The sequence below is a fragment of the Hippopotamus amphibius genome, chromosome 2, assembly GCF_030028045.1.
Source record: "Hippopotamus amphibius kiboko isolate mHipAmp2 chromosome 2, mHipAmp2.hap2, whole genome shotgun sequence".
Classification (NCBI taxonomy): domain Eukaryota; kingdom Metazoa; phylum Chordata; class Mammalia; order Artiodactyla; family Hippopotamidae; genus Hippopotamus; species Hippopotamus amphibius.
In genome coordinates this window covers 146,776,458-146,791,913 of record NC_080187.1, presented here as the reverse complement: position 1 = coordinate 146,791,913, position 15,456 = coordinate 146,776,458, and the positions used below count along the sequence as shown (strand labels likewise).

At 42.7% G+C, this 15,456-nt stretch overlaps 1 protein-coding gene across 2 annotated transcripts; it reads right to left on the bottom strand.

Moving 5' to 3' along the window:
• Positions 1–1,609: 1,609 nt before the first annotated feature.
• On the bottom strand, positions 1,610–15,451 carry PEX11A (peroxisomal biogenesis factor 11 alpha). Of its 2 annotated transcripts, XM_057723238.1 has the most exons (3): positions 15,255–15,451; positions 4,356–4,471; positions 1,610–2,496 (listed from the first exon to the last, which is right to left on the bottom strand). In XM_057723238.1, exons 1-3 carry the CDS (start codon positions 15,308–15,310, stop codon positions 1,925–1,927), a joined length of 744 nt encoding a protein of 247 aa, XP_057579221.1. In that variant the 5' UTR covers positions 15,311–15,451; the 3' UTR covers positions 1,610–1,924. The 2 variants fall into 2 exon arrangements, with proteins under 2 accessions (XP_057579221.1, XP_057579222.1); XM_057723239.1 differs by lacking the exon at positions 4,356–4,471 and having other exon boundaries at positions 15,255–15,411.
• Positions 15,452–15,456: the final 5 nt, after the last annotated feature.

Sequence of the window (15,456 nt, the reverse complement as noted above, 5' to 3'; positions counted from 1 at the left end):
TTCCCAAGCTCTCCACCACACACCCTAACTTGCAGAAGACAAAACTACCAAGATGGACACCACTGTAAAATGCCATCACAGATTCAAGGCCAACTTCTCCAGGCAGAATAAAAAACATCCCTGCCAGGGATGGTATAAATGACCCTCTCCTGGGTAGCAGTCTGGATGAGATCGTTTTAGAGGTCTCTTTCAACCTGGACGTTCTACATTTAAATCTTCCTTCATCCTTCTCCTGAGCTTGGATCTTCCAGCCAAGAGCTTATGTTACCAGAACTCACTCTACCAACTGTGTAGACTCTGATTATCTTTGGATCACCTTATTTTTAACTTTTCTCTATTCCCAGAACACATTCACAGATACATGAGTAAATTTTGTCTATAAATTTATTAGACATAATTTATTACAGTAGAAGATCTGGACAAAATAAAAATAGTCAAATTTTTTATTTTCCCTGATCTAGCAGCTTTTATTTCTCTTAAAATTCCCAAAATGTTCTTTCTCAAATCCCGTATCTTGATTGGTCACTTTAAAAACAGAGAGCCAAGGACCTGAGCCTACTTTTAAAGAATCTCAATCACCTTTATGGAAAACTAACTTAGTGCACATTTCTTTTCTCATTTCCATTCAGGTAAATGTGATGGCTTTACTGGCAGGACTGACACTGACCTCTTACCTGATGGTACCCTGTTTCTCTAACTCACTTGCCTCAAATTAAGAGGATCTGCAACCACAAATAATAACCCAACATCCAAGGTGAGAAGTAGGAACACGAGTAAGTGGCATTGACTCAGCGTTCTAGTGTCCTCGTCACTAGCCCCTAACTGCTCTTTTCCACCTCCCCCAACTACCCTACAAATATGAACTCTGATTTATCATAGAATATTATGGCCCTCCTTTCATAGTATTCATGAAATTCCTAACTGCACAAATTTTGATGAAAATTAACATACAAATGCCCAAATTGTTATATGGCTTTAAATAAAACCATCCTGCTGGTGGATCTAGATACAGTTTTAATTTCTGTAGAATAGAGTATAAACCACTGACCAACAAAGGTTCTAAAAAAGGCTTTCTGCACAGGATTCTGGAGAGTCTTGCACTTCCACTCAATCAGGATGGCAGTGAAATACGGAAAGAGCACTGTAGTGGGAGTCAGAGAAATGAGGTTCTGCCCCCGGCTTTAACCTCAGGCTCCTCATCTGTCACAGGCTAACCCACAGGCACCAACTGTGACTTTCCATGTTATTTTTACCTCAAGTCCTTTTTATCTGCTTCCGATTTTTTGTTTCCTCACTGCGTTGCCTAAAGACACAATTTATACCATGAAAGTGCCTGATGTATTTCTGGTTTTACTCCTGGACAGAGGAAAGACAGGAGTGCAGTGCTGTAAAAGCCAAGTTAAGAGGCTAAAAGCACAGCTCTCCTCCATTCTGGCACTGGCAGCTATGAAGTGAGGTAACCAATCAGAAAATAAGGGGCCTCTGCTAGATCTGAGAGAGGGCATGCATCAGACCTACTGTAGTTGGGTAAAAGTAGTGAGGCACGTGGCTCAAAAGTTGCCGTATATTAAAAAATTAGTGTCTACTTGTTAGTTTGGATCTTTTTCAATTTTTCTCTTTTAATTTTTATTCATTCAGCAACCACCAAGTTCCTAACATGTACATAAGAGATGCTCAATAAATGTCAGATGAAGGAAAAATACTCAGAAATTCAGAAGTCTCTCCAGCACTCTAGAAAACGTATAAATCTTCATGCTCTCCCCCCCATCATTCTTGGCCCCACCTCTGTTCACATCACAGGTCACTAAATGCTCATGTGAATAACGCTGTAAGCACAGTATGACATGACTGTGACTAACGCAAATGTCCATTTCACTAACAGGTCATCTTCAAAGCAGGTACTGGTCTTCAGCCTGAAACCACCTCAGTGGGTCTTCAGTTTCATCTGAGGATACGCCACGGTGATGATGCCTGCTACAGAGGACACGAGACCTCCAAGGCCTATGATGCCAGGATTGGACTTATAGATTCCCAACTGGTCCAAAGGGTTCAGGATATCACAGAAGTTCTTCACTGTGTCCAGGAACAAAGGAGGATGCTTCTTCAGAGCTCGGAATAAGAGAAGAAGAAAGGACTGGAGCCATTCTGTTTCCTCATCAGCCACACTATACCCACGAGAATCCTGGGATGGAGATTTCTCCCTCTTGGCCCTGTCACGTGCAACCTGCTCCATCTGCAGGGAGATTTCGTACAGATCCCTGACCAAGCTCAGCAGAAGAGAATAGTAGTAATGGCGTGCAGCCCACGTTCGCCATTTCTCTTTGCTAATGCCAGAGGCGAGCCCTACACTCCTCACGAAGAGGATGGTGTCACAGATGAAATAAATCACACGGTTCAGGCTGGCGAATGTTAGGCATATGCGGGGCACCAGGTCAGTGGCATGAACGCTTTGCTGAGTCGCCTGTACAGCATGTACCACATTGCCTAGTCTGAACCCTGCAAGAAGAACCCACAAGAGTTAACAGTTATTTAACCAGTATGTAACAGGATTTTACAGGTAGAACCCCTGCATCAGGGTGAGAGGTCAGCACTGTTTTTTTAACAACTGACCATTCTCTGAGGCTCAGTCTTTTCTTAGGAAAGAAGAAGGACTTTACAGTATGTTAAGGACACCCAAAATGATCCTGGAAGGCAGAAAAGACAGTGACTCTTTAAACTTATTGCCTCCACGTCAATGACTACATTAACAATGACTTACAACACACTGTAGGCCAGGTCAATCATAGGTGTGGATTGTTACATTTGAATATTACCAGCCACACTTCTTTAGAAGGAAGGTACTGTAAATAACATGAACTCCAGATGCAATATCATTTTGGAGAGTCTGATGCCTTACACTTCATTTACTTTGCAGTTAAAAAGATTGCTTTAAAAAAAAAATACCATTATCATCCAGCCATTTCTCTGGACCAAAGCCCCTCTGGCTCCCTACTGTCAAAAAGAGAAAGTAGAGATGGTAGGATTTAGTGCATAACACAGCTAATAATATTGTCATATGTGACTCCTAGTTCAATTAAATCAACCATTGCAAGGGCATGTCCTTTATGTGAGCATGTAACAATTAATCAAGGATACATCAATCAATCAATCATTCAATCAATATTGTGTTGGCCAAAAAGTTCATTCGGGCTTTTCCATAACATCTTCCTGAGTACCGTCTCAGAATAAGTTATAGTCTTAAACATTATGGAGGATACAAAAGAAGTACTTTCCCTAAATGACTGTATCTTTGTCTTAGCAAATGCTCAGAAGTAGCTACCCTCTGGAAATTTACAATCTCAGAAAAATGTGAGGTATTATTTTATCAAAAATAACACAAAATATGTAACAAATAATCCTGGGTTCCAGTTCTGGCTGTTGCACTAACTTAGTGACCTTGGGTAAGACCTTTCTAGACTTCAGAGACTAGTGAACTTTAAAGGACCTTTGAGCTCCAACATTCCAAAGAGTCTGAGCATATCTAATCCTGGCTTTCCAAGCCATCCAGAAAAACTCATTCCCGTCACTCTGCTTGACAACCTAAGTCTACTCTCCTTCACACTAGTTTTCTTATTGATCCTCCAAAACAATGGTTTGCTCGGAAAAGTCCTGAGCCTCCACTAGAGGAAACCACCCTTCAAGAATGTTCTCCTAATCCTTCCTCTCTTACCACACCTCAAGTTCCACCTCCTCAAAACACCTTTCTTTTTCTCTACCCCAAGCAACATATTTGGTACTAAATCTTATATCATTATACCATGTGATGTTAGTTCTCCCGTAAAGCTCAGGACTATACCTACATGAAGCAGGTAATCAAAGTGAATTAAATGAGTACAAAACACTGACTACTTTCTGCCTTGAACATGAAACAACCCCACAAACTACTTAAGAAAATGTATCCATCCATTTCCTCTAGCCATCCCTCAAGAGAAGGGAAAAAGACAGGGAGTCAAGGATATAGCTATTCTACTCTCCTAGGGCTCCCAGGAGCCAGAAGCTCATGTCAGAGATTGCCAGAACATTTTGTGATTCTAAGAACTAAAGGTGAACTAACACATTGCATGTCACACTGGTTATGATTAAGCAGAAAGATATGATGTAGCACCAAATGTGAACATAGGAGGGTGTCTGTGAATGGTCTGCAGCAAAGCATTCAGTCTTTTTGGCCTGCCATTCCATGAGGGCAGACTTATTGGTGAACTTCATCAATAAACTTGATTGACTAGAAATTCACAACCTAGGAAATACATGGTGAATTACAAGGTCTGAGGATTCTAAACCAGGAGCCACTGTCCCTCAAGGGACAGGGTACTTACATTTACGGCCAGTGCTCACACTGGACTCCAGTTTCTTGAGCTTCATTACAACCTCCTCTTTGTCAGCTTTAGGCTCTAACAAATATCTAAGCAACATGCATGTGTACTGAGTGGCTCTGAAATGGAAAAAAGAAATGAGGAGAATGATTTACAAACCAAATAAAATTTGACTCATGAAGTAAGGGAAGGAGAAACATATCCTGCTAAAAGCAAAGTTTCCAAGACAACTTCTCATGTAGCAGCTCTTACAAGAGCAAAATTCTGCAACAGTCACTCCACAGGGCCAAAGGGTAGAACATTTAATGGAAATGCAGCACAAAGGTAATGAAAGAGAACTCTGCAATAATACAGTGAACAGTTCCTCAGAAGGCCTCTTGCTGACACAGAGAAATGGATATAGTCAAAGCAGTAAACTGCACAAAAATCTACCTCATGTTAAGTCTGCAAAGATCCATATTCTTTATTTTCTCCACTGTAGATTTCTACAAGATTTTCAGACTTCGAAAAGGGAATTTTTTTTACCACCTACTTATGTGACAGGTCACACACTCAAACCAGAACCAAATGAAAAGTCCACTGCTTGCATATTGCTTAACTTTTATAAAAGGACCAAATACACACCAATACATAAATAAGTATAGATTTGTCTTTCAAAATGAATTAGCATTTTATACAAAATACAGATGCCTGTTTAAAAATACTAAATATTCCATCAAGTGATTATTGTCATGAGTACAAATAACAATGCCCTACCAACAGAAACATAACACGTGAAAAATTTTATATCACATAATCAAACATCTAAATGCATTTGGCAGTATAGTATATAAAGTAGGTAGATGCCTGTTTCCTACTGTCCTGTAACTGCATTTGAATCCCTTTATGCTATAAATATTATCCTCAATAAAAATGTGGCACATTTTCCAAAATGGTGAACTTGTTACTGTGCATGAAGAAAAAAGAAACAATCTCTCTTTCTCTTTTAAGTATGCTTCCTGGCTAGAGGGCTCAAGATGTGCAGATCAATGAATCCCCCTTTCTCAGATCTGGTCTAGTAATAGGAAAGCATCCAAAAACGAGGCATTATTTTCTGAATGCCAGTGTGTTCATAGAAGCTATAGATCACCAAGGGCATTAGGAAATGAATACTAAAGATCTCAGATCTTGCTGAATAAGTATATCCTAAACAATTTATTTATTATTACTATTATTATTATTATTATTATTATTATTTTTGGCCACACCACGCAGCATGTGGGATCCTAGTTCCCTGACCAGGAAAGTGCAGAGTCCAAACCACTGGAACACCAGGGAATTCCCCTAACAATAATTTATTAACCAACCTCATTGATAAAATTTGCAGAGTACATCCTAAGTACATTGGATTTGTAGGCTTCTATTTTAATGAAATCTGTATACAATACAACCATTTTGAAAGTCTATCAAATTAATCAGAAAGACAGTATGACTTGGTAATTAAACAAATGGGCCCTGGAGTCAACTGTGTGGTTTTAAATCTCTCAGTTCAGCCGCTTAGTCCCTATTAACCTCCTTCTGCTTTAGTTTCCCCATTTTTGTGAAACGGGTATGATTTAGAGAATTTAACCAAATAAGGTTGCGCTGAGGGTTAAATGGGTTAATAGTTGTAACACACTGAGAACAACATCTGGCATTAAGTCCGCTTCCAAAAGTCTCAAAATTTGGGGGCTACTATTGATCTGTGTGTATTAGCACTTGTACACGCAGAAGAAGGAAAAGCTGTTAAATAAAAATTGCAACTGTGACTAATTTCTTATTATTGAGCAAGACTCAATCAAATTCCTAAAAGAAACATTATGAATTAGTATTAAAGGCGCAATCTTGGTGGGAGGACACGGAGTTCACATCTCCCCACAACTAGGCCAGTTGCCTGAAGCTCATGGGGGACCTTGAGGCCCAAGGAGACCGGAGGAACCCCTGAGTGACCGGGTAGGACGTGCGGGGAGTCAGAGGGGAGGAGAAGTGGAGGCTGGACAGGACCCGTGACCCTGAGGGGTGGCTGGGGGAGGGGGAAGGTTCCCACCTGGAGGGAGCCTCAGGGTCTCAGAGGATCAAGGCAGAGTGCATCTAGGTTTCCCCTGCCCAACTGGCCAGGAGGCCTGCTGGGCTCCTGGTCTGGGAAGCCAGCTGGGCTCCCCAGCCAGGTCCTCTGCCCTCCGAGGCCCCCTCCTACCAGTTGCCTGGGTCCTAGGGGTCTAGGAGGAAGGGAGGATGGGGGGAAGAGGTGGAGAGGCAGATGGGTGGTGGGACCTTCCGAGATCGGAGGACCAGGGGAGGTGGGAGGGCGTTTCCCCTGCCCACTCGGGCCCTGGGAAGCCTGCTGGGCTCCAGGGCCTGGTCCTTCATTCTCTAGGGCCCCCTCTGGCTGTGTGGGTTCTAGAGGCATGGGGGTGGGGGGGTGGGGGGAGAGGAAGAGAGGCAAACAGTGAGGGTGGGGAGAGCCTGAAGAGCAGGAGAGGTGCCGTCAGCTATTCCTCCACCCACTTGGCCCGGGAAGCCTGCTGAGCTGGGTTCTCCACCTTCCAAGGGCCTCCACCAGGCCATTGGCCCTAGGGGTGTAGGAGGGAAAGGGGGAAGGGGGAGAGGAGAGGCAGATGGGGGAGGGGCCCTCTGGGATCAGAGGATCAGGGGAGGCATTTCCTCTGCTCACTTGGCCCCGGGAAGCCTGCTGGGCTCCCAGGCCTGGTCCCCAACCCTCCAGGGCCCCTTTCGAGATGTGTTGCTACTGGGGGTGTAGGAGGGAGGCAGGGGAAGAGGAGGAGAGGTGGATAGGCAGTGGGACCTTCTGGGATTGGAGGACCAGGGGAGGCACGGAGGGCCTTCCCCCTGCCCACCTGGGCCTGGGAAGCCTGTTGGGCTCCCAAGCCTGGTCCGTCCTTTTCCAAGGCCCTCTCCAGCTGCGTGGGTTCTACAGGTGTGGGAGGGAGGGAGGAGAGGGGAAGAAGAAGAGAGGCAGACAATGGTGGGGGGGACCCTACACACCCGGAAGAGCAGGGGAGATGCCCCAGATGATTTCCCTACTCACTGGGCACCAGAAAGCCTGCTGGGCTCCCAGGCCTGGTCCTCAGCCCTTCAAGGGCCCCTCCAGGCCACGATGGTCCTAGGGGCACAGAAGGAAAGCAGGGGAGAGGGGGAGACGAGGAGAGGCAGATGTGGGGGGGTGGGTAAGGGACCTCTGGGATGGGAGGATCAGGGTAGGTGGGGAAGGCATTTCCCCTGTCCACTTGGCCTGGGAAGCCTGCTGGGCTCTAGGACCTGGTCCTTTGCACTCCAGGGCCCCCTCCAGCCATGTGGGTCCTAGCAGCCATGTGGGTCCTAGGCAAGTGGGAGGGAGGGAGGAGGGGGGAAGAGGAACAGAGGCAGACCAGGGACCCTCTGGGACCAGGAGACCTGGGCAAGCACCACAAGCGTTTCCCTCCCCCTCCCCCAGTTGGCCCCTGGAGGGGCTTCCTTCTGGTGGATCCTAGGGGCCTAGGAGGGAGGGGGCAGGGAAGATGAGAGGCCAAGGGGGAGGGACTCTCTGAGATCAGAGGACTGGGGGAAGCACCTAGCATTTCCCCCACCAATTTGGGCCCAGGGAGCCTACAAGGGTCCTGGACTTGGTCCTTCACCCCCAAGACCAGAGGCACTCCTGGGCCCCTCCTGCTTCATTGAGCCTAAGCCCCACTCCCCACCCCCCACCCCCAGGGCCTTTTCTGGCACTGTGGGACCTAAGCATAGGCCCTGCCCACTACCTAAAACCCACCCCTGCCTAAGCCCTGTCCCTACAGCCAAGGCCTTTTCTGGCTTTTTTTTTTTCTTTTTTCCTCCTCCTCTTTTTTGCTGGTGCAGTTCTGTTTTACCTCCCAGTTGTTGCTTCATCTATTTTTTAAATTTTTTCTAACACATCTGTTAGTTTTCTAATCTCACTGTATTTTTTATTTTGCTATTGTTCTGCTCCTTTTTTTTTCCTTTTTTTTCTTCTTTTCTTTTTTTCCTGCTCCACATGACTTGTGGGATCTTGGTTCACAAGCCCAGGTTCAGGCCTGAGCTCCTGCAGTGGGAACTCTGAGTCCAAAACATTAGACTAACAGGAAACCCCAGACCCCAGGGAATATTCATGAGAGTGAGGTCTCCCAGAGGTTCTCACCTTAGCACCAAGACCCACCTCTACTCAACAGCCTACAAACTCCAGTGCTTGAAGCCCCAGAGCAAACAACCAGTAAGACAGGAACACAATCCCACTCATCAAAAAAAAAAAAAAAAAAAAAAATGAGATGACAAAAAAATATGTCACAGACGAAAGAACAAGGTAAAAACCTACAAGACCAAATAAATGAAGAGGCAATAGGCAAGCTAGCTGGAAAAGAACTCACAGTAATGATAGTAAAGATGATCCAGAATCTCGGAAATAGAATGGAGGCACGGATCAAGAAAATACAAGAAATGTTTAACAAAGATCTAGAAGAACTAAAGAACAAACAGAGATGAACAACACAATAACTGAAACGAAAAATACACCAGAAGGAATCAATAACAGAATAATTGAGGCAGAAGAACGAATGAGTGATATGGAGGATAGAATAGTGGAAAAAACTGCCAAGGAAGAGAATAAAGAAAAAAGAATGAAAAGAATTGAGGACAGTCTCAGAGACCTCTGAGACAACACTAAATGTACTAACATTCAAATTATAGGGGTCTGAGAAGAAGAAGAGAAAAAGAAAGGGTCTGAGAAAATATTCAAAGAGATTATAGTGGAAAACTTCCCTAACATAGGAAAAGAAATAGTCTCCCAAGTCCAGGAAGCACAGAGAGTCCCATACAGGATTAACCCTAGGAGAAACACACCTAGACACATATTAATCAAACTAACAAAAATTAAATTCAAAGAAAAAATATTAAAAGCAGCAAGAAAAAAGCAAAAAGTAATATACAAAAGAAACCACATAACGTTATCAGCTGATTTTTCTGCCAGAAGGGAGTGGCAGGATATACTTAAAGTGATGAAAGAGAAAACCATACAACCAAGATTACTCTACCCAGCCAGGATCTCATTCAGATTTGATGGAGAAGCTTTACAGACAAGCAAAAGCTAAGAGAATTCAGCACCACCAAACCACCTTTACGACAAATGCTAAAGGAAATTCTCTAGGAGGGAAACACAGAGAAGAAAAAGACCCACAAAACAACACAAAACAATTTAGAAAATGGTGATAGGAACATACATATCGATAATGACATTGAATGTAAATGGATTACATGCTCCAACCAAAAGACACAGACTGGCTGAATGGATACAAAAACAAGACCCACATATATGTTGCCTACAAGAGACCCACTTCAGGCCTAGGGGGACACACAGACTGAAACTGAAGAGATGGAAAAAGATATTATATGCAAATGGAAATCAAAAGAAAGCTGGAGTAGCAATACTCATATCAGATAACACAGACTTTAAAATAAAGACTGTTACAAGAGATAATGAAGGACACTACATAATGATCAAATCCAAGAAGAAGATATAACAATTATAAATATTTATGCACCTAACATAGGAGCACCCCAATACAGAAGGCAAATGCTAAGAGCCATAAAAGTGGAAATTTGACAGTAACAAAATAATAGTAGGGGACTTTAACACCCCACTTACACCAACGGACAGATGATCCAAACAGAAAATAAACAAGGAAACACAAGCTTTAAATGACACAATAGACCAGATAGATTTAATTGATATTTATAAGACATACCACCCAAAACTGGCAGAATACACTTTCTTCTCAAATGCACATGGAACACTCTCCAGGATAGAGCACCTCTTCGGTCACAAATCAAGCCTCGGAAAATTTAAGAAAACTGAAATTGTATCAAGCATATTCTCCGACCACAACACTATGAGATTAGAAATCAATTACAGAGGGACTTCCTGGTGGCGCAGTGGTTAAGAATTCACCTGTTAATGCAGGGGACATGGGTTCAATCCCCGGTCTGGGAAGATCCCACATGCTGCAAAGCAACTAGGCCCATGCACCACAACTACTGAGCATGCCCTCTAGAGCCCGTGAGCCACAACTATTGAGCCAATGTGCCACAATTACTGAAGCTCACACACCTAGAGTCCGTGCTCTGCAACAAGAGAAGGCACTGCAATGAGAAGTCCACGTATCACAACAAAGAGTAGCCCCTGCTTGCTACAACTAGAGGAAGCAACGAAGACCCAACACAGCCAAATAAATAAATAAATTTATTTAAAAAAAGAAATCAATTACAGAAAAAAACCTGTAAAATACACAAATACATGGAGGCTAAACAGTGCACTACTAAATAACCAAGCAATCACTGAAGAAACCAAAGAAGAAATTAAAAAATACATAGACATAAATGACAATGAAAACACAATGACCCAAAACCTATGGGATGCAGCAAAAGCAGTTCTAAGAGGGAAGTTTATAGCAATTCAATCCCACCTCAAGAAACAAGAAAAATCTCAAATAAACCATCTAGCCATACACCTAAAACAACTAGAGAAAGAAGAACAAAGAAAACCTAAACTCAGTAGAGGAAACCACAGATCAGAGCAGAAATAAATGAAATAGAAACAAAGAAAACAATAGCAAAGATCAATAAACTAAAAGTTGGTTCTTTGAGAAGATAAAATTGATAACTTTTAGCCAGACTCATCAAGAAAAAAAGGAGAGGACACAAATCAATAAAGTTAGAAATGAAAAAGGAGAAATCACAACTAACACCGCAGAAATACAAAGGATTATAAGAGACTACGATAAACAACCCTATGCCAATAAAATGGACAACCTCAAAGAAATGGACAAATTCTTGGAAAGGTACAATTTTCCAAGACTGAACCAGGAAGAACTAGAAAACATAAACGGACCTATCACAAGTAATCAAACTGAAACTGCAATTAAAAATCTTCCAACAAACACAAGTTCCCAGATAGCTTCACAGGCAAATTCTATCAAACATTTAGAGAAGAGCTAACACCTATCCTTCTCAAACTCTTCCAAAAAACTGCAGAGGGAGGAAAACTCCCAAGTTCGTTCTATGAGGCCACCAACACCCTGATACCAAAATCAGACAAAGATATCACAAAAAAAGAAAATTACAGACTAATATCACTGATGAACATAGATGCAAAAATCCTCAACAAAACACTAGCAAACAGAATCCACCAACACATTGAAAGGATCATACACCATGATCAAGTGGGATTTATCCCAGGAATGCAAGGATTCTTCAATATATGCAAATCAATCAATGTGATGCACCACATTAACAAATTAAGGAATAAAAAACAAATGATCATCTCACATGGAAGCAACCTAAATGCCCATCAACAAATGAATGGATAAAGAAGATGCGGCATATGTACACAATGGAATATTACTCAGCTATAAAAAGGGATGACATGGAGCTATATGTAATGAGGTGGATAGAACTACAATCTGTCATACAGAGTGAAGTAAGTCAGAAAGAGAAGGACAAATATCATATGCTAACTCACATATACAGAATCTAAAAATGGTACTGATGAACTCAGTGACAAGAACAAGGACGCAGATGCAGAGAATGGACTGGAGAACTCGAGGTATGGGAGGGGGCGGGGGGTGAAGGGGAAACTGAGACGGAGCGAGAGAGTAGCACAGACATATATATACTACCAACTGTAAAATAGATAGTCAGTGGGAAGTTGTTGTATAACAAAGGGAGTCCAACTCGAGGATGGAAGATGCCTTAGAGGACTGGGGCGGGGAGGGTGGGGGGGACTCGAGGCGGGGGGAGTCAAGGGAGGGAGGGAATACGGGGATATGTGTATAAAAACAGATGATTGAACTTGGTGTACCCCCAAAAAAATAATAAAAAAAAAAAATCATAAAAGTAAAAAAAAAAAAAAAAAGCAAATGATCATCTCAACAGATGCAGAAATGCCTTTTGACAAAATTCAACACCCATTTACGATAAAAACTCTCCAGAAAATGGGCATAGAGGGAACCTACCTCAACATAATAAAGTCCATATATGACAAACCCACAGCAAATATTATTCTCAATGGTGAAAAACTGAAAGCATTTCCACTAAAGTCAGGAACAATACAAGGATGTCCACTCTCGCCACTCTTATTCAACATAGTTTTGGAAGCCTTAGCGTGGCAATCAGAGAAGAAAAAGAAATAAAAGGAATACAAAGTGGAAAAGAAGTAACACTGTCACTGTTTGCAGATGATATGATACATAGAAAATCCTAAAGATGCCACCAGAAAACTACTAGAGCTCATCAATGAATTTGGAAAAGTTGCAGGACACAAAATTAATGTGCAGAAATCTCTTGCATTCCTATACACAATGAAAAATCAGAAAGAGAAATTAAGGAAACAATCCCATTTACCATCACAACAAAAAAAATAAAATACCTAGGCATAAACCTACCTAAGGATACAAAAGACTTGTACTCAGAAAATTATAAAACACTGATGAAAGAAATCAAAGATGACATGAACAGATGGAGAAATATACCATGTTCTTGGATTGCAAGAATCAATATTGTGAAAATGACTGTACTACCCAAAGTAATCTACAGATTCATTGCAATCCCTACCAAATTACCAATGGCATTCTTCACAGAATTAGAAAAAAAAATCTTACAATTTGTATGGAAACACAAAAGACCCTGAATAGCTAAAGCAATCTTGAGAAAGAAAAATGGAGCCGGAGGAATCAGGCTCCTTGACTTCAGACTATACTACAAACCTACAGTAATCAAGACAGTATGACACTGGCACAAAAACAGAAATATAGATCAATGGTACAGGACAGAAAGCCCAGAGACAAACCCACACACATATGGTCACCTAATTTATGACAAAGGAGGCAAGAACATACACTGGAGAAAAGATAGCCTCTTCAATAAGTGGTGCTGGGAAAATTGGACAGTTACATGTAAAAGAATGAAATTAGAACACTACCTAACACCATACACAAAAATAAACTCAAAATAGATTAAAGACCTAAATGCAAGACCGGACACTATAAAAACCTTATAGGAAAACACAGACAGAACACTCTAGGACATAAACCATAGCAAGATCCTTTCTGACCCACCTCCCAGAATAATGGAAATAAAATCAAAAATAAACAAATGGGACCTAATGAAACTTAAAAGCTTTTGCACAGCAAAGGAAACCATAAACAAGACAAAAAGACAACCCTCAGAATGGGAGAAAATATTTGTAAATGAAGCAACTGACAAAGGATTAATCTCAAAAATACACAAGCAGCTCATGCAGCTCAATATCAAAAAAACAAACAACCCAATCCAAAAATGGGCAGAAGACCTAAATAGACATTTCTCCAAAGAAGACACACAGATGGCTAACAAACACATGAAAAGATGCTCAACATCACTAATCATTAGAGAAATGCAAGTCAAAACCACAGTGAGGTATCACCTCACACCAGTCAGAATGGCCATCATCAAAAAAATCTAAAAACAATAAATGCTGGAGAGGGTGTGGAGAAAAGGGCACCCTCCTGCACTGTTGGTGGAAATGTAAATTGGTACAGCCACTATGGAAAGCAGTATGGAGGTTCCTTAAAAAACTAAAAATAGAACTATCATATGACCCAGCAATCCCACTACTGGGCATATACCCTGAGAAAACCATAATTCAAAAAGATACATATACCACAATGTTCACTGCAGCACTATTTACAGTAGCCAGGACATGGAAGCAACCTAAATGCCCATCAACAGATGAATGGATAAAGAAGATGTGGCACATATATACAATGGAATATTACTCAGCCATAAATAGGAATGAAATTGAGTTATTTGTAGTGAGGTGGATGGACCTAGTCTGCCATACAGAGTGAAGTAAATCAGAAAGAGAAAAACAAATACCATATGCTAACGCATACATATGGAATCTAGAAATATGGTGCTGATGAACCTAGTGGTAGGGCAGGAATAGAGATGCAGAAGTAGAAAAGGACTTGAGGACGGGAGGAGGGGAAGCTGGGATGTAGTGAGAGAGTAGCGTTAACATATATACACTACCAAATGTGAAATAGATAGCTAGGGGGAAGCTGCTACAGAGTACAGGGAGATCAGCTGGATGCTTTGTAAAGACCTAAAGTGGTGGGATAGGGAAGGTAGGAGGGGGGCTCAAGAGGGAGGGGATATGGGATATATGTATACATATAGCTGATTCACCTTGTTGTACAGCAGAAACTAACTCAATACTGTAAAGCAATTATACTCCAATAAAGATGAATAAATAAATAAAGCTGCAATCTCTTTAATATTTTCAATAGCACAGCGGGTACCTTAGAGGTGCAGTCTGTTCTTTCTGAGGCTCTCCACACTGTTACAGTTCACAAAACTATTTCACATGCGGTATCTCAATGAGATAGACGGGACAAGAATGGAAGAGAAATACCATTCCTCCCCATAAGTATTTCATGGGGTCTTTGAAATACAACCAAGTGTTGGCTTCGCTGGTGACAAATGTCAACCCAGAGTTTCTCTTAAATAATTCCTGGGAAGAACGTTGAGCGGAGAAAACCCAGTCTTTCTCAGGGTAGGAGAAGATGCTTCGGCGGCTGGTTTAACACAGCCAGGTGCCCGAGGCGGCTGCGGGGCTTTGGGGCACGAGGTTCGGGACGGGACGCGGTGCGTCTGGCCCAGCCCCACTGAATTTAGGGTGAGGAGGGGTTCCAGGACCACACTCCCTCCAGGAGCCGGCAGCGTCCTTCCTGCTTTCGTCCACTGGGCTACTACCTCCAACGTCCGGGTGTCGGAGAACAGAGAACCGCACACCGTGATAAGGAACGGGGAAGGGGTGGAGGCTGCGGGCACTTGACTCACCTGAAGAGTCGGTCCCGGCCCTGGGTCTGGTTAGTGAAACGGATGAAGGCGTCCATGGCACCCAGCCCAAAGACAAGCGTCGCACCGGGCTCTGTTGCACGTCCTCAGGTGCTGCCGACGGGTCCCCGCGGGAAGGCTGGTCTTCGCCTGCTCCAGGGGCCGAGTCTCCCCGCCCCCTTGGGGGCGGGTGCCCTTTCCGAGG